The 18,839-nt window shown below is 52.0% G+C and overlaps 1 protein-coding gene across 1 annotated transcript in view; it reads left to right on the forward strand.

The window, feature by feature from the left end:
• LOC140409339 (ankyrin repeat domain-containing protein 53-like) overlaps positions 1-18,839 on the forward strand; it is a 116,325-nt gene that overhangs the window by 83,778 nt on the left and 13,708 nt on the right. Inside the window, exons 4-5 of the mRNA XM_072497753.1 lie at positions 7,141-7,305; positions 11,507-11,627. Of these exons, the coding sequence (XP_072353854.1) occupies positions 7,141-7,305; positions 11,507-11,627 (286 nt within the window). The remainder of the gene's footprint in view (positions 1-7,140; positions 7,306-11,506; positions 11,628-18,839) is intronic.

The following is an 18,839-nucleotide window of genomic DNA, read 5'->3' on the forward strand; positions in this document are numbered from 1 at the left end:
ATGGGGGGTAGAGTCAGTGATAGAGGAGAGTGTACACGGGGGTGTGGAAGGGCAGTGAATGGGGGGGTAGAGTCAGTGATAGAGGAGAGTGTACATGGGGGTGTGGGAGGGGAGTGAATGGGGGGGTAGAGTCAGTGATAGAGGAGAGTGTACATGGGGGTGTGGGAGGGGAGTGAATGGGGGGGGAGAGTCAGTGATAGGGGTGAGTGTACATGGGGGTGTGGGAGGGGAGTGAATGGGTGGGTAGAGTCAGTGATAGGGGAGAGTGTACATGGGGGCGTGGAAGGGGAGTGAATGGGGGTAGAGTCAGTGATAGGGGAGAGTGTACATGGGGGTGTGGGAGGGGAGTGAATGGGGGGTAGAGTCAGTGATAGGGGTGAGTGTACATGGGGGTGTGGGAGGGGAGTGAATGGGTGGGTAGAGTCAGTGATGGGGAAGAGTGTACATGGGGGTGTGGGAGGGGAGTGAATCGGGGGTAAAGTCAGTGATAGGGGCGAGTGTACATGGGGGTGTGGGGGTGGTGTGAATGGGGGTTAGAGTCAGTGATGGGGGAGAGTGTACACGGGGGTGTGGGAGGGGAGTGAATGGGGGGTAGAGTCAGTGATAGGGGAGAGTGTACATGGGGGTGTGGGAGGGGAGTGAATGGGGGGTAGAATCAGTGATAGGGGAGAGTGTACATGGGGGTGTGGGAGGGGAGTGAATGGGGGGTAGAGTCAGAGATAGGGGAGAGTGTACATGGGGGTGTGGGAGAGGAGTGAATGGGTGGTAGAGTCAGTGATAGGGGAGAGTGTACATGGGGATGTGGGAGGGGAGTGAATAGGGGGTAGAGTCAGTGATAGGGGAGAGTGTTCATGGGGGTGTGGGAGGGGAGTGAATGGGGGGGTAGAGTCAGTGATACGGGAGAGTGTAAATGGGGGTGTGGGAGGGAGTGAATGGGGGGGTAGAGTCAGTGATACGGGACAGTGTACATGGGGTTGTGGGAGGGGAGTGAATGGGGGTAGAGTCAATGATAGGGGAGAGTGTACATGGGGGTGTGGGAGGGGAGTGAATGGGGGGTAGAGTCAGTGATGGGGGAGAGTGTACATGGGGATGTGGGAGGGGAGTGAATGGGGGGGTAGAGTCAGTGAAACGGGAGAGTGTACATGGGGGTGTGGGAGGGGAGTGAATGGGGGTAGAGTCAATGATAGGGGAGAGTGTACATGGGGGTGTGGGAGGGGAGTGAATGGGGGGTAGAGTCAGTGATAGGGGAGAGTGTACATGGGGGTGTGGGAGGGGAGTGAATGGGGGGTAGAGTCAGTGATAGGGGAGAGTGTACATGGGGGTGTGGGAGGGGAGTGAATGGGGGGGAGAGTCAGTGATAGGGGAGAGTGTACATGGGGCTGTGGGAGGGGAGTGAATGGGGTGGTAGAGTCAGTGATAGAGGAGAGTGTACATGGGGGTTTGCGAGGGGAGTGAATGGGGGGGGAGAGTCAGTGATAGGGGAGAGTGTACATGGGGGTGTGGGAGGGGAGTGAATGCGGGGGTAGAGTCAGTGATAGGGGAGAGCGTACATGGGGGTGTGGGAGGGGAGTGAATGGGTGGTAGAGTCAGTGATAGGGGAGAGTGTACATGGGGGTGTGGGAGGGGAGTGAATGGGTGGAGAGTCAGTGATGGGGGAGAGTGTACATGGGGTTGTGGGAGGGGAGTGAATGGGGGGTAGAGTCAGTGATAGGGGAGAGTGTACATGGGGGGTGTGGGAGGGGAGTGAATGGGGAGGTAGAGTCAGTGATAGGGGAGAGTGTACATGGGGGGTGTGGGAGGGGGGTGAATGGGGGGTAGAGTCAGTGATAGGGGAGAGTGTAAATGGGGATGTGGGAAGGGAGTGAATGGGGGGGTAGAGTCAGTGATAGGGGAGAGTGTAAATGGGGATGTGGGAAGGGAGTGAATGGGGGATAGAGTCATTGATAGGGGAGAGTGTACATGGGGGTGTGGGAGGAGAGTGAATGGGGGATAGAGTCAGTGATGGGGGAGAGTGTACATGGGGGTGTGGAAGGGCAGTGAATGGGGGGTAGAGTCAGTGATAGGGGAGAGTGTTCATGGGGGTGTGGGAGGGGAGTGAATGGGTGGTAGAGTCACTGATAGGGGAGAGTGTACACGGGGGTGTGGGAGGGGAGTGAATGGGGGGTAGAGTCAGTGATAGGGGAGAGTGTACATGGGGGTGTGGGAGGGGAGTGAATGAGGGGGAGAGTCAGTGATAGGGGAGAGTGTACATGGGGATGTGGGAGGGGAGTGAATGGGGGGGTAGAGTCAGTGATAGGGGAGAGTGTACATGGGGGTGTGGGAGGGGAGTGAATGGGGGGGAGAGTCAGTGATAGGGGAGAGTGTACATGGGGGTGTGGGAGGGGAGTGAATGTGTGGTTAGAGTCAGTGATAGGGGAGAGTGTACATGGGGGTGTGGAAGGGGAGTGAATGGGGGTAGAGTCAGTGATAGGGGAGAGTGTACATGGGGGTGTGGGAGGGGAATAATGGGTGGGTAGAGTCAGTGATGGGGGAGAGTGTACATGGGGGTGTGGGAGGGGAGTGCATGGGGGGTAGAGTAAGCGATAGGGGAGAGTGTACATGGGGGTGTGGGAGGAGAGTGAATGGGGGGAAGAGTCAATGATAGGGGAGAGTGTACATGGGGGTGTGGGAGGGGAGCGAATGGGGTAGAGTCAGTGATAGGGGCGAGTGTACATGGGGGTGTGGGAGGGGAGTGAATGGGGGGTAGAGTCAGTGATAGGGGCGAGTGTACATGTGGGTGTGGGAGGAGAGTGAATGGGGGGGAGAGTCAGTGATAGGGGTGAGTGTACATGGGGGTGTGGGAGGGGAGTGAATGGGTGGGTAGAGTCAGTGATAGGGGAGAGTGTACATGGGGGCGTGGAAGGGGAGTGAATGGGGGTAGAGTCAGTGATAGGGGAGAGTGTACATGGGGGTGTGGGAGGGGAGTGAATGGGGGGTAGAGTCAGTGATAGGGGTGAGTGTACATGGGGGTGTGGGAGGGGAGTGAATGGGGGGTAGAGTCAGTGATAGGGGCGAGTGTACATGGGGGTGTGGGGGGGGAGTGAATGGGGGTTAGAGTCAGTGATGGGGGTGAGTGTACATGGGGGTGTGGGAGGGGAGTGAATGGGGGGTAGAGTCAGAGATAGGGGAGAGTGTACATGAGGGTGTGGGAGAGGAGTGAATGGGTGGTAGAGTCACTGATAGGGGAGAGTGTACATGGGGATGTGGGAGGGAGTGAATGGGGGAGTAGATTCAGTGATAGAGGAGAGTGTACATGGGGGTGTGGGAGGGGAGTGAATGGGGGGGAGAGTCAGTGATAGGGGAGAGTGTACATGGGGGTGTGGGAGGGGAGTGAATGGGGGGTAGAGTCAGTGATGGGGGAGAGTGTACATGGGGGTGTGGGAGGGGAGTGAATGGGGGGGAGAGTCAGTGATAGGGGAGAGTGTACATGGGGGTGTGGGAGGGGAGCGAATGGGGGGGAGAGTCAGTGATAGGGGAGAGTGTACATGGGGCTGTGAGAGGGGAGTGAATGGGGGGTAGAGTCAGTGATAGGGGAGAGTGTACATGGGGGTGTGGGAGGAGAGTGATTGGGGGGTAGAGTCAGTGATAGGGAAGAGTGTACATGGGGTTGTGGGAGGGGAGTGAATGGGGGGTAGAGTCAGTGATAGAGGAGAGTGTACATGGGGCTGTGAGACGGGAGTGAATGGGGGGTAGAGTCAGTGATAGGGGAGAGTGTACATGGGGGTGTGGGAGGGGAGTGAATGGGGGGGGAGAGTCAGTGATAGGGGAGAGTGTACATGGGGGTGTGGGAGGGGAGTGAATGGGGGGTAGAGTCAGTGATAGGGGAGAGTGTACATGGGGATGTGGGAGGGGAGTGAATAGGGGGTAGAGTCAGTGATAGGGGAGAGTGTACATGGGGGTGTGGGAGGGGAGTGAATGGGGGGGTAGAGTCAGTGATACGGGAGAGTGTACATGGGGGTGTGGGACGGGAGTGAATGGGGGGGTAGAGTCAGTGATAGGGGAGAGTGTACATGGGGGTGTGGGAGGGGAGTGAATGGGGGGTAGAGTCAGTGATAGGGGAGAGTGTACATGGGGGTGTGGGAGGGGAGTGAATGGGGGGGTAGAGTCAGTGATACGGGAGAGTGTACATGGGGTTGTGGGAGGGGAGTGAATGGGGGTAGAGTCAATGATAGGGGAGAGTGTACATGGGGGTGTGGGAGGGGAGTGAATGGGGGGTAGAGTCAGTGATGGGGGAGAGTGTACATGGGGATGTGGGAGGGGAGTGAATGGGGGGGTAGAGTCAGTGAAACGGGAGAGTGTACATGGGGGTGTGGGAGGGGAGTGAATGGGGGTAGAGTCAATGATAGGGGAGAGTGTACATGGGGGTGTGGGAGGGGAGTGAATGGGGGGTAGAGTCAGTGATAGGGTAGAGTGTACATGGGGGTGTGGGAGGGGAGTGAATGGGGGTAGAGTCAGTGATAGGGGAGAGTGTACATGGGGGTGTGGGAGGGGAGTGAATGGGGGGGAGAGTCAGTGATAGGGGAGAGTGTACATGGGGCTGTGGGAGGGGAGTGAATGGGGTGGTAGAGTCAGTGATAGGGGAGAGCGTACATGGGCGTGTGGGAGGGGAGTGAATGGGTGGTAGAGTCAGTGATAGGGGAGAGTGTACATGGGGGTGTGGGAGGGGAGTGAATGGGGGGGAGAGTCAGTGATGGGGGAGCGTGTACATGGGGGTGTGGGAGGGGAGTGAATGGGGGGTAGAGTCAGTGATAGGGGGGAGTGTACATGGGGGTGTGGGAGGGGAGTGAATGGGGGGTAGAGTCAGTGATAGGGGAGAGTGTACATGGGGGTGTGGGGGGGAGTGAATGGGGGGTAGAGTCAGTGATAGGGGTGAGTGTACATGGGGGTGTGGGAGGGGAGTGAATGGGTGGGTAGAGTCAGTGATGGGGAAGAGTGTACATGGGGGTGTGGGAGGGGAGTGAATGGGGGGTAGAGTCAGTGATAGGGGCGAGTGTACATGGGGGTGTGGGGGGGAGTGAATGGGGGGTAGAGTCAGAGATAGGGGAGAGTGTACATGGGGGAGTGGGAGAGGAGTGAATGGGTGGTAGAGTCACTGATAGGGGAGAGTGTACATGGGGATGTGGGAGGGAGTGAATGGGGGGGTAGAGTCAGTGATAGAGGAGAGTGTACATGGGGGTGTGGGAGGGGAGTGAATGGGGGGTAGAGTCAGTGATGGGGGAGAGTGTACATGGGGGTGTGGGAGGGGAGTGAATGGGGGGGAGAGTCAGTGATAGGGGAGAGTGTACATGGGGGTGTGGGAGGGGAGCGAATGGGGGGGAGAGTCAGTGATAGGGGAGAGTGTACATGGGGCTGTGAGAGGGGAGTGAATGGGGGGTAGAGTCAGTGATAGGGGAGAGTGTACATGGGGTTGTGGGAGGAGAGTGATTGGGGGGTAGAGTCAGTGATAGGGGAGAGTGTACATGGGGTTGTGGGAGGGGAGTGAATGGGGGGTAGAGTCAGTGATAGAGGAGAGTGTACATGGGGCTGTGAGAGGGGAGTGAATGGGGGGTAGAGTCAGTGATAGGGGAGAGTGTACATGGGGGTGTGGGAGGGGAGTGAATGGGGGGGGAGAGTCAGTGATAGGGGAGAGTGTACATGGGGGTGTGGGAGGGGAGTGAATGGGGGGTAGAGTCAGTGATAGGGGAGAGTGTACATGGGGATGTGGGAGGGGAGTGAATAGGGGGTAGAGTCAGTGATAGGGGAGAGTGTACATGGGGGTGTGGGAGGGGAGTGAATGGGGGGGTAGAGTCAGTGATACGGGAGAGTGTACATGGGGGTGTGGGAGGGGAGTGAATGGGGGGGTAGAGTCAGTGATCCGGGAGAGTGTACATGGGGTTGTGGGAGGGGAGTGAATGGGGGTAGAGTCAATGATAGGGGAGAGTGTACATGGGGATGTGGGAGGGGAGTGAATGGGGGGTAGAGTCAGTGATGGGGGAGAGTGTACATGGGGATGTGGGAGGGGAGTGAATGGGGGGGTAGAGTCAGTGAAACGGGAGAGTGTACATGGGGGTGTGGGAGGGGAGTGATTGGGGGTAGAGTCAATGATAGGGGAGAGTGTACATGGGGGTGTGGGAGGGGAGTGAATGGGGGTAGAGTCAGTGATAGGGGAGAGTGTACATGGGGGTGTGGGAGGGGAGTGAATGGGGGTAGAGTCAGTGATAGGGGAGAGTGTACATGGGGGTGTGGGAGGGGAGTGAATGGGGGGGAGAGTCAGTGATAGGGGAGAGTGTACATGGGGCTGTGGGAGGGGAGTGAATGGGGTGGTACAGTCAGTGATAGAGGAGAGTGTACATGGGGGTGTGGGAGGGGAGTGAATGGGGGGGGAGAGTCACTGATAGGGGAGAGTGTACATGGGGGTGTGGGAGGGGAGTGAATGGGGGGTAGAGTCAGTGATAGGGGAGAGCGTACATGGGCGTGTGGGAGGGGAGTGAATGGGTGGTAGAGTCAGTGATAGGGGAGAGTGTACATGGGGGTGTGGGAGGGGAGTGAATGGGGGGGAGAGTCAGTGATGGGGGAGAGTGTACATGGGGGTGTGGGAGGGGAGTGAATGGGGGGTAGAGTCAGTGATAGGGGGGAGTGTACATGGGGGTGTGGGAGGGGAGTGAATTGGGGGTAGAGTCAGTGATAGGGGAGAGTGTACATGGGGGTGTGGGAGGGGAGTGAATGGGGGCAGAGTCAGTGATGGGGGAGAGTGTACATGGGGGTGTGGGAGGGGAGTGAATGGGGGGGTAGAGTCAGTGATAGGGGAGAGTGTACATGGGGGTGTGAGAGGGGAGTTAATGGGGGGGAGAGTCAGTGATAGAGGGGAGTGTACATGGGGCTGTGGGAGGGGAGTGAATGGGGGGGTAGAGTCAGTGATAGGGGAGAGTGTACATGGGGGTGTGGGAGGGGAGTGAATGGGTGGCTAGAGCAGAGTGTATATCCTGCTGTGAGAGGGGATTAATTGATGGGTAGAGCAGAGTGTACATGTGGAAGAAGAAGGTTCATGTGATGATTTCTCACTTTCGTGGTGTAAACTTCATCCTGTCAAATATTGACAGCAGTTCGCTCTGTCTGTTTCAGCCAGACAAATGATGGCTTAACTCCACTTCACCAGGCAGCTGAAGTCGGTTTACTCAATTGCATCATTGCTTTAGTAGAAGCAGGAGCTAACGTGATGGTCCGAGACTCAAGCGGACACACACCCCACGACATGGCCAAAATCTGGTGTCACCGTGGATGTGCAAGGTGAGAACAGTACTCTGCGAAGTGCACATCACTGCAATGTCACATATCCTCCACAAGGTGGTGGTGAGCTGCCATCTTGACCCACTGCCGTCTCTGAGGTATAGGCACACCCACTGTGCTGTTAGGAATGGAGATCCAGGACTTTCACCCAGCGGCAGTGGTGCAATGGCGATATATTTCCAGATCATGGTATTGTGTGACTTGGAGGGGAATCTGAGGATGCCGGTGACCCCATGCGTCTGTTGCCTTTGTTCCAAGAGCATAGGGTGGGCTTATAAGGAACTGGAGAATAGGTTTATTCCACGACACTTCAAAGCAACAGTTAGCAACCAAAATAGCATCTTTATATCAGGGTTCATCGTAGCAGCCCTTCCTTGAACATTTTCCAGGCATGAAAAAGGCTGAAGAAGATCACTGAATGGTGAAGCAGGCTGATGCTGTATCTATTCTGTTTGTGTTCCAAAATCAGACCAGTCACCTGGGCCGGATGGGATTTATCCTCGGATTCTCTGGGAAGCTAGGGAGGAGATTGCTGAGCCTTTGGCCTTGATCTTTAAGTCATCTTTGTCTACAGGAATAGTGCCAGAAGACGGGAGGATAGCAAATGTTATCCCCTTGTTCAAGAAGGGTAGGTCGTGCCTCACTAACCTTATTGAGTTCTTTGAGAAGGTGGATGAGGGTAAAGCAGTTGATGTGGTGTATATGGATTTCAGTAAAATGTTTGATAAGGTTCCCCATGGTAGGCTACGGAGGCATGGGATTCAGGGTGATTTAGCAGTTTGGATCAGAAATTGGCTAGCTGGAAGAAGACAAAGGGTGGTGGTTGATGGGAAATGTTCAGACTGGAGTCCAGTTACTAGTGGTGTACCATAAGGATCTGTTTTGGGGCCACTGCTGTTTGTCATTTTTATAAATGACCTGGAGGAGGGCGTAGAAGGATGGGTGAGTAAATTTGCAGATGACACTAAAGTCAGTGGAGTTGTGGACAGTGCGGAAGGATGTTACAAGTTACAGAGGGACATAGATAAGCTGCAGCGCTGGGCTGAGAGGTGGCAAATGGAGTTTAATGCAGAAAAGTGTGAGGTGATTCATTTTGGAAGGAATAACAGGAAGATTGAGTACTGGGCTAATGGTAAGATTCTTGGCAGTGTGGATGAGCAGAGAGATCTCGGTGTCCATGTACATAGATCCCTGAAAGTTGCCACCAGGTTGAGAGGGTTGTTAAGAAGGTGTACGGTGTGTTAGCTTTTATTGGTAGAGGGATTGAGTTTAGGAGCCATGAGGTCATGTTGCAGCTATACAACACTCTGGTGCGGCCGCATTTGGAGTATTGCGTGCAATTCTGGTCACCGCATTATAGGAAGGATGTGGAAGCATTGGAAAGGGTGTAGAGGAGATTACCAGAATGTTGCCTGGCATGGAGGGAAGATCTTATGAGGAAAGGCTGAGGGACTTGAGGCTGTTTTCGTTAGAGAGAAGAAGGCTAAGAGGTGACTTAATTGAGGTATACAAGATGATCAGAGGATTGGATAGGGTGAACAGTGAGAGCCTTTTTCATCGGATGGTGATGTCTAGCACGAGGGGACATACCTTTAAATTGAGGGGAGATAGATATAGGACAGATGTCAGAGGTAGGTTCTTTACTCAGAGAGTAGTAAGGGCGTGGAATGCCCTGCCTGCAACAGTAGTGGACTCGCCAACACTAAGGACATTCAAATGGTCATTGGATAGACATATGGACAATAAGGGAATAGTGTAGATGGGCTTTAGAGTGGTTTCACAGGTCGGCGCAACATCGAGGGCCGAAGGGCCTGTACTGCGCTGTTATGTTCTATGTTCTATGTTCTATGATGAAACTAACCAGGGTTACAGTAGATATCATTGCCACAATTCAAAACCATTCCATTAAATAATAAATTTAATGATATATGTAAATAATACGTAAATAATAATAATCTTTATTAGTGTCACATGTAGGCTTACATTAACACTGCAATGAAGTTACTGTGAAAAGCCCCTAGTCGCCACATTCTGGTCCTGTTCGGGTACACAGAGGGAGAATTCAGAATGTTCAATTCACCTAACAAGCACGTCTTTCGGGATTTGTGGGAGTAAACCGGAGCACCCGGAGGAAACAGACACGGGGAGAACATGCAGACTCCGCAGAGACAGTGAACCAAACTGGGAATCGAACCCGGGTCCCTAGCGCTGTGAAGCAACACTTGGGAGCATTGTGAGGTTGTGAAAGGCATTTCCCACAGACAGAATTGTCTATGATTAGTGTGTTTTATATCGGAGGGGTTTGTGAATTTAAAAATAAAGAAGGTTATTTATTATCACACATTTGCCTCAGAGTTGTACAAGTGCAACATCTCCCTCACTTGACTCACCCACACTATCACTCACACAATAATTAGATACAAATGAGGGTAGAAACAATACGATTGTCTCAGTTCCTTTGGAAATAGACCTGGGGCGGAATTCTGTGCAGTCGGCGCGATGTCCGCCGACCGGCGCCAAAAACAGCGTGAATCAGTCCGGCATCGCGCCGCCCCAAAGGTGCGGAAACCTCATCTTGAGGGGCCGAGCCCTCACCTTGAGGGGCTAGGCCCGCGCCGGACTGATTTCCGCCCTGCCAGCTGGCGGGAAAGGCCTTTGGTGCCCCGCCAGCTGGCGCTAAACTGACTTTGCCGGGGGGGCGCATGTGCGGGAGCGTCAGCGGCCGCTCACGGCATCCCCGCGCGTGCGCAGTGGAGGGGGTCTCTTCCGCCTCCGCCATAGTAAAGACCATGGCGAAGGCGGAAGGAAAAGAGTGCCCCCACGGCACGGGCCCGCCCGCGGATCGGTGGGCCCCGATCGCGGGCCAGGCCAACCGGCGCGGCGCAATTCCCGCCCCCGCCGAATATCCGGTGCCGGAGAATTCGGCAACCGGCGGGGGCGGGATTCACGCCAGCCCCCGGCGATTCTACGACCCGACAGGGGGGGTCGGAGAATCCCGCCCCTGTTATTTCTTTGATGAGCTGATACTTTGGTTGAAGAAAAGGTTGTGTAAAGCAGCAGATTTTCAGTAAGCTGTGAATCCTCTTGTAGCTGAATTTCCGGGAGGTTGGTTCTCAGATGAATGTGAAGTTGGAACAGGTTGGGAGAATCTTTCTCCTGCATTCAAGGTATGTTTGCTTATTACCTGAGGCACTTAGTTGACTTACAGTGGGTTTGATGGCTGTCTCATGGACCTGGATTGGATTTGTTTATTGTCACGTGTACTGAGGTACAGTGAAAAGTATTGTTCCGCGTACAGTTCAGACAGATTATTCCACACATGGAAAGAAAATACATAGGTCAAACATAAAATACACAATGTAAATACATAGACATAAATACACAGGCATTGGGTGAAGCATACAGGAGTGCAGTACTACTCAGTAGAGAAGATGTGTGGAGAGATCAGTTCAGTCCATAAGAGGGTCGTTCAGGAGTCTGGTAACAGCGGGGAAGAAGCTGTTTTTGAGTCTGTTCGTGCGCGTTCTCAGACTTTTGTATTTCCTGCCCAGTGGAAGAGGTTGGAAGAGTGAGTAAGCCGGGTGATGAGGGGTCTTTGACATGCTGCCCGCTTTCCCCAGGCAGGGGAGGTGTAGACAGAGTCTGAGAAGTTGCTTGCTGAATTGAAAAAATAATTGACAAAATAGCTTCCTCACCATGTGACTTGTACAAGTCCAAAAAGGGATGATGTATATTGATTGCACCTCCTGGGTTGTCGTTTGACACTTTGAAATTCGACCAGTCTATGTTGGGATAAAAGGCCATCATAATATAATGGAAGGTCAATGGAATCCATTGACATTTGTCCAACACACAATGAGTTTTGATGTTTCTTTTGTCCATGGTGAAATAGAAGGTGAGCCAGCTGGAATGCTATTGTTCTTTTACTCATGGTCCATCCTCTAACACAAGGATGTGTGAATTCTCTGGATGCTCATATTTAATTAGGCATTTGCTTGAGACTCAGGATTAACTGACAGTCAAAAGTAAAGAGATCACACTGATTTGCAGTGTCCAATAGACTGTGTTCAATTTTGTTTTAATATTGGCTGAAAGTTCAGAACGTACTGGAACATGACAAAATGCAAATCTTTTTTTTATTTTCTTTGCATTTATTTTTATTTCACACTGCATTGCCTTTCTGCCAACCTTGTGCACCCAGGTATTTGGCCAAAGCCGTGTGGGAGGTGCACAGATCTGTGTTTTTCAAGGAAACGAGGAAACTGCAGGAACTGAAGATTATCTTACTCATGGATGAAAAATATCAATCTGAAATCCAACAGGTTAGTGACTATTGGTAGGGAGAGAGAGAACGGTGTAGGGGCTCGACTTGCCAGGCTGCTGTAGCCCTCCCGGCCAATGGAACATAGGAACAGGAGGAACTCATGCCATTCCCTCAAGCCTGTTCCTCCATTATATGAGATGATGGCTGACTTACAACCTAACTCCATGTACACACCTATGTCTCATGTTGCTTCATGTCGTGGTCATCAGAAATCCACTAATCTCAAATTTTAAATAGACAACTGACTTCACATCAATTGCCTATTGTGGAAAAGGGTTCAAACCTTCTACCACCCTTTGTGTATAAGAGTGCTTCCTAATTTCGAGGCCATAAGACATAGGAGCAGAGGGAGCCCATTCGGCCCATCGAGTCTGCTCCGCCAGTCAATGAAGTCATGGCTGATCTGAAATGATATCCCTCAAATCCACTTTCCCAGTTTATCCCCATAACCTCGATTCCCTCACTGATTAAACATCTGTCTATCTCAGCCATGAACATATTTAGCGACCCGGCCTCAACAGCTCTCTGCAGTAAGCAATTCCACAGAGTCACTACCCTCTGAGAGAAGAAATTCCTCCTCATTTCTTACTCTGACATTATGCCCTCTGGTCCTAGACTCACCTGCAAGAGGAAACCTCCTCTTATATCGACCCTGTCAAGCCCCCTGAGAATCTTATACGTCTCAATAAGGTCCCCTCTCATTCTTCTAAACTCCACTGATTACTGGCCCAACCTACTCAACCTCTCCTCATAAGAAAATCCCTCCGATACCCGGGATCAACCTCGTGAACCTTCTCTGTACTGCATCCAACGCCCCTTCGATAAGGGGACCAAAATTGTTCACAGTATTCCGGGTGTGGTCGATCAAGTGTTTTGTATAGTTTTCGAAGGACTTCCTCATTTTTATACTCCATTCTCTTTGAAATGAAGGAATCTATAATTTATGGGAATCTTAACCTGTCGAACTACACCAAGTTTGGGGGAAGCTTAGTTGATGAATCAAGTCCTGGCGCAATACGACAAGTTATAAGATTTGTAATATTTGTAGACTATGTCAAGTTGTTCGATTCCTTGTATTATTCGACTGTGTATAGTTGAAGGAATTTATATCATCTCTGCTATTCGGTTATCAGTAGCACTTTGCGAATACTGGAACTCAGCAGAAATTTGCAGTATAAACTTCTCAGGTGCCAAAAAGAATTGTTTTATTTGTAGTCGCTTGATTACAATTTGAAAGTCATTTAAAAGGCAATTCGTAGACAATTCGAAGCTTTCAGAGAATTACAGACATTATCTTTCTTTGCTTAGGCAGACAGCTCGAAAGTAACTTTTAAAAGGTCAAAGTCTGGCAATGAAACAGGAAGAGAGAGAGAGAGCTAATCTTCAGCTAAACTCAAACTCAAAGTCAAAAGTGGACTAACATCACTGACACAGACTGGTAGACTGACAGGCTGACAGAACCCCCAAAGGACATCTCTAAAATGGAGACTATAAAGGACAAAACTGACTAAACTAACAGAAAGACAACACAAAGACATCTCCTCAACACACACCCCCAAAGACAACACTAAAATGGCGGGCAGAAACTTTTCAGTTATACACTTTCATATCTGTCTTAAGTCATCTAATCACACCCCAATATAATCCTAATTGGTTTGGGTTAGACTCAAACACATTTGATTTGATGGCAAGCCGTCCAGCTTCAATATGCAACATCAGCTTTTTAATTGTTTCATGTCTACATGTTATGGAATGTGATATTTTGCTAATCTTTTAGCTGGCTTGGCTAATGTAACAATTGAGACTTCATATCGAGAATATATATATATGATTCAATGCTCTTACAAACTGCATTGGACTCTTGCCACCTAGTTGCCATGGAACTCAGTCCTTGGCCTTGACAATTAGCACAAGCAGCGTCAAATTGTCTTGCAACTGTGCTGCTATAATCTTATCATGGAATTTTATGCTGTTTCATGTATCATATTGAAGTCCTGAATTTATGTGTGCTGAAATTCTCATTTTTTAAATGAGTACTTAAACAGCTATCTTTTACCTATACTAGTTGTATTTGAAATACCTGGCTTCTACACCCACATTCCATTTGCCATCCCTAACTTGTTAGCATGCTAGAATTTTGTGATTTATGCACAGGGGTCTCCCAAAGCCCTCTGAGCTGCAGGTATCTGCAGTCTATCTTGAAAGGTCTGGCTTTGACCTTGAGGCTGTGCCTCCAAATCCTAGAGTCCCCAGGCAAAGGACTTCTCATAATTTAATCTTTGGAGTCCTGGGGCGAAATTCTCCGGAAACGGCGTGATGTCTGCTGACTGGCGCCCAAAACGGCGCCAATCAGACGGGCATCGTGCCGCCCCAAAGGTGCGGAATGCTCCGCATCTTTGTGTGCCGAACCCCAACATTGAGGGGCTAGGCCGATGCCGGAGGAATTTCCGCCCCGCCAACTGGCGGAAATGGCCTTTGTTGCCCCGCCAGCTGGCGCGGAAATGACATCCCCGGGCGGCGCATGCGCGGGAGCGTCAGCGGTCGCTGACAGTTTCCCACGCATGCGCAGTGGAGGGAGTCTCTTCCACCTCCGCCATGGTGGAGACCGTGGCGGAGGCGGAAGGGAAAGAGTGCCCCCACAGCACAGGCCCGCCTGCGGATCGGTGGGCCCCGATCGCGGGCCAGGCCACCGTGGGGGCCCCCCCGGGGCCAGATCGCCCCGCGCCCCCCCCCAGGACCCCGGAGCCCGCCCGCGCCGCCTTGTCCCGCCGGTAAGGTAGGTGATTTAATTTACGCCGGCGGGACAGCCAATTTATCGGCGGGACTTCAGCCCATCCGGGTCGGAGAATCGAGCGGGGGGGCCCGCCAACCGGCGCGGCCCGATTCCCGCCCCCGCCGAATATCCGGTGCCGGAGACTTCGGCAACCGGCGGGGGCGGGATTCACGCCAGCCCCCGGCGATTCTCCGACCCGGCGGGGGGTCGGAGAACGTCGCCCCTGGTGTCATTCTTGTAAATTGAAGCTACACTCACTCCAATACAATACAATAATCTTTATTGTCACAAGTAGGCTTACATTAACACTGCAATGAAGTTACTGTGAAAAGCCCCGAGTCGCCACATTCCGGCGCCTGTCCGGTTACACAGAGGGAGAATTCAGAATGTCCAATTCACCAAACAGCACATCTTTCGGGACTTGTGGGAGGAAACTGGAGCACCCGGAGGAAACCCACGCAGACACGGGGAGAATGTGCAGACTCCGCACAGACAGTGACCCAAGCCGGGAATCGAACCTGGGACCCTGGAGCTGTGAAGCAACAGTGCTAACCACTGTGCTACCGTGCTGCCCAAGGTCGATATCCCCTTTCTAAGATGTGCTGCCCAGAGCTGTTCACAGTGCTCCAGCTGCTGTCCAACTCCAGCTGTTGTCGAACTGGAGCTTTGTACAGATGTGGCATGACTTCTACCTGCCTAAATTCTGCTTCTTCTGATATAAATGCCAGCGTTTATATCAGTGCTCCAACTGTGAGATGTGGCAGATCTGTGACGCTTCCAGCTTTCCGGTCGACTACATCTGCAGCAAGTGTAACCAATGGCAGCTCCTCACAGACCGCGTGGTTCAGTTGGAGCAGCAATTGGATGCACTTAGGAGCATGCAGGTGGCAGAAAGCGTCATAGATAGGAGTTATAGAGATGTGGTCACACCCAAGGTGCAGGCAGAGAGATGGGTGACCGCCAGAAGGGGCAGGCAGTCAGTGCAGGAATCCCCTGTGGTTGTCCCCCTCTCTAACAGGTATACCGCTTTGGATACTGTCGGGGGGGTAGCCTATCAGGGGAAAACAGCAGCAGCCAGAGCAGTGGCACCACAACTGGCTCTGTTACTCAGCAGGGGAGGGCAAAGTGCAGGAGAGCGATAGTTATAGGGGACTCTATAGTAAGGGGCACAGATAGGCGCTTCTGTGGACGTGAAAGAGACTCCAGGATGGTATGTTGCCTCCCTGGTGCCAGGGTCCAGGATGTCTCTGAACGAACACAGGACATCCTGAAGGGGGAGGGTGAACAGCCAGAGGTCGTAGTACACATAGGTACTATGTGGGGCTGCTTTAGCATGGTTTAGCACAGTGGACTAAATAGCTGGCTTGCAAAGCAGAACAAGGCCAGCAGCCACGGGTTCAATTCCCGTACCGGCCTCCCCGAACAGGCGCCGGAATGTGGCAACTAGGGGCTTTTCACAGTAACTTCATTGAAGCCGACTTGTGACAATAAGCGATTATTATTATTATTACTAACGACATAGGCTGGAAGAGTGATGAGGTCCTGCAGAAGGAGTTCAGGGTGTTAGGCAGGAAGCTAAGAAGCAGGGCCTCATGGATTGTAATCTCAGGATTACTCCCTGTGCCATGTGCCAGTGGGCTAGAAATAGGAGGATAGAGCAGCTAAACACGTGGCTAAACTGATGGTGTAGGAGGGAGGGTTTCAGATTTCTGGACCATTGGGACCTCTTCCGGGGCAGATGGGACCTGTACAAGAAGGACGGGTTGCATCTAAACTGGAGAGGCACCAATATCCTGGCTGGGAGGTTTGCTAGAGTCACTCGGGAGGATTTAAACTAATATGGCAGGGGGGTGGGAACCAGAATTCGAGCTCAGAAGGTGTAATAACTGAAGGAGAAATAGAGAACCAAAATAAAAGAACAACATCACCCTCAGGCAGAGCAAAAAAGGTGACAAGTGTAAAAAGGGAGGTGGTCAATGCAGGATTGAGGGTGTTGTACCTAAATGCGCGCAGTATACGGAACAAGGTAAATGAGCTTGTTGCGCACATTGAAATTGGCCGGTATGATGTTGTGGGCATCACAGAGACGTGGCTGCAAGGGGATCAGGGCTGGGATATAAATATACAAGGATATGTGTCCTATCGAAACGACAGGCAGATGGGCAAAGAGGGCGGGGTTGCATTGTTCGTAAGGAATGAAGTTAAATCGATAGCAAGGAACATTATAGAATCTCTGTGGGTAGAGTTGAGGAATCGCAAAGGTAAAATGACCCTGACGGGAGTTATGTACAGGCCCCCTAGTCAGGGTGTGGGGCAGAAAATAAATCAGGAGATAGAAAAGGCATGTAAAAAAGGCAATATTACAATAATCATGGGGGACTTCAATATGCAGGTGGACTGGGAAAATCAGGTGGGTCGTGGATCCCAAGAAATGGAATTTGTGGAATGTCTAAGAGATGCTTTTTTTGGAGCAGCTTGTGACAGAGCCTACTAGGGAACAGGCAATTCTGGATTTGGTGATGAGTAATGAGGCAGACTTGATTGTCATGATATTCAAACACACACATCATGATAGACACACCAACAGACAAATCAGAACACACAACACCACAACCAATGACAGAAAGATATAAAAGCACAGACACGACCCCCGGTGGTCAGTATTAGCTGCAGAGGAGAACCAGGACACATTGGTTACCAAACACACTCAGGGAGACAGCACGTGCAGAGTATCCAGAACGAACTGTATTATAAGAGTTATAATAAAATAGAGTTGTACCACATACAACTGTGTTGGCTCATCTGTGCACCAGAGCACCCAACACCACATGGTACAGGAGTGGATCGATACCTGCCGGCATACCTCCGTGTACACAGACAACCAGCAGTGCCCAGGCAAAATGATAGAGCTCCCGGTTCCGCAGCCGCTCCAGTGCCACGGCGACCTCCGCGAAAACTGGCGGCGATTCCGGCAAATGTTCGAATTGTTCCTGGTGGCAGCTGAACTCCAAGACCTGGATGATAGCGAAAAAATTGAATTTCTCCTCACCATCGCCGGGCAAGGGCAAGAGAAATATTCAGAAGGTTCAGGTTCTTCAGGAGGCAGCAAAGGTACGATTACCAGGCAGTCCTGGGCAAATTCTCCAAGTACTGTGAAGAAAACGCAATCCAATCGGCACATAAAGGTAAGAAAAGCTGCAGTACTCACCTCGTGGCTGGGATCCCGGAGCCCGAATTCCCAGAGGCCGAAATCCCGGGCCTGAGAGAAGGCTGGGTCGAGGTCGGTGGCCATCTTGCTAAAGGTATCACGCTAGCACAGTTGCGCGAGCAGTGCGCAGAACCGGAAGTTTCGTTTGCGCATGCGCGAGATGCTGCGCATGCGCAGTCAAGAAAACGGCCATCGGTAAAGGAACAGCGATCTGAGCATGCGCAGTCGCTTCCTACGTGCTACATACCGAGCGTCAGGATGTCAGAGGCCCCAGACTGCACCAATTTAAAAGGGAAACGTCCCAAATCCAATTTAAAAGGGAAACGTCCCAAATCAAAAAAACAAAAATCTGTTAAAGCTGTAAAACAACCTTCCCTCACCTGGAATGACAGCACAGTGCCGCAAATTGACCCAGGAGATGAATTTGACCTCCGAAGAACCCTCCGACAAGCAGTTACCTACGCACAAGCCGATGATTCCGACCTTGAATACTTCGATGACGATCTTTACAGTGTTTCCGGACCTCGCGAGCCCAATGATAGCTCCGTGGTCCTATATGACTATGACTCGGACGAACCTTTCGTGTTGCACATTGGCGGCCCCCACATTGAATCCGACGCAGATGCGGATTCATTTTTCGGATTTGAGGATCTTCAATCCAGCAGATATGACGTTCCAACTTATCAGTACCGGATGATGCTGCAGCCTGACATTAACAGACAGGGAGCGGTGCAAGCACACGGAGAGTGCCCTGCTGCCACACAGAGCGTGGTCCACGTCCCGCTCAACGTTCCCGACTCTATGAAAGAAGACATGCAAGACTCCAGAGTGCAGTCCTCGCATGAACCAGAAGTGACTCCAGTGTCACAAGCTTCCACAGCAAGCTCGTGGACAGACTCCACAATTGCAGAAATGCAAGACTCCAGAGCGCAGTCCTTGCACGGACAAGAAGTGACTCCAGTGTCACAAGCCTCCACAGAGAGCTCGTGGACAGCCTCCACGATAGAGGCAACGCAAGACTCCAGAGCGCAGTCTTTGCACGAACAAGAAGTGACTCCAGTGTCACAAGCCTCCACAGAGAGCTCGTGGACAGCCTCCACGATAGAAGCAACGCAAGACTCCAGAGCGCAGTCCTTGCACGAACAAGAAGTGACTGCAGTGTCACAAGCCTCCACAGAGAGCTCGTGGACGGACTCCACGATGGAAGGAACGCAAGACTCCAGAGCGCA

Source organism: Scyliorhinus torazame, chromosome 3 (assembly GCF_047496885.1).
Source record: "Scyliorhinus torazame isolate Kashiwa2021f chromosome 3, sScyTor2.1, whole genome shotgun sequence".
Lineage (NCBI taxonomy): Eukaryota > Metazoa > Chordata > Chondrichthyes > Carcharhiniformes > Scyliorhinidae > Scyliorhinus > Scyliorhinus torazame.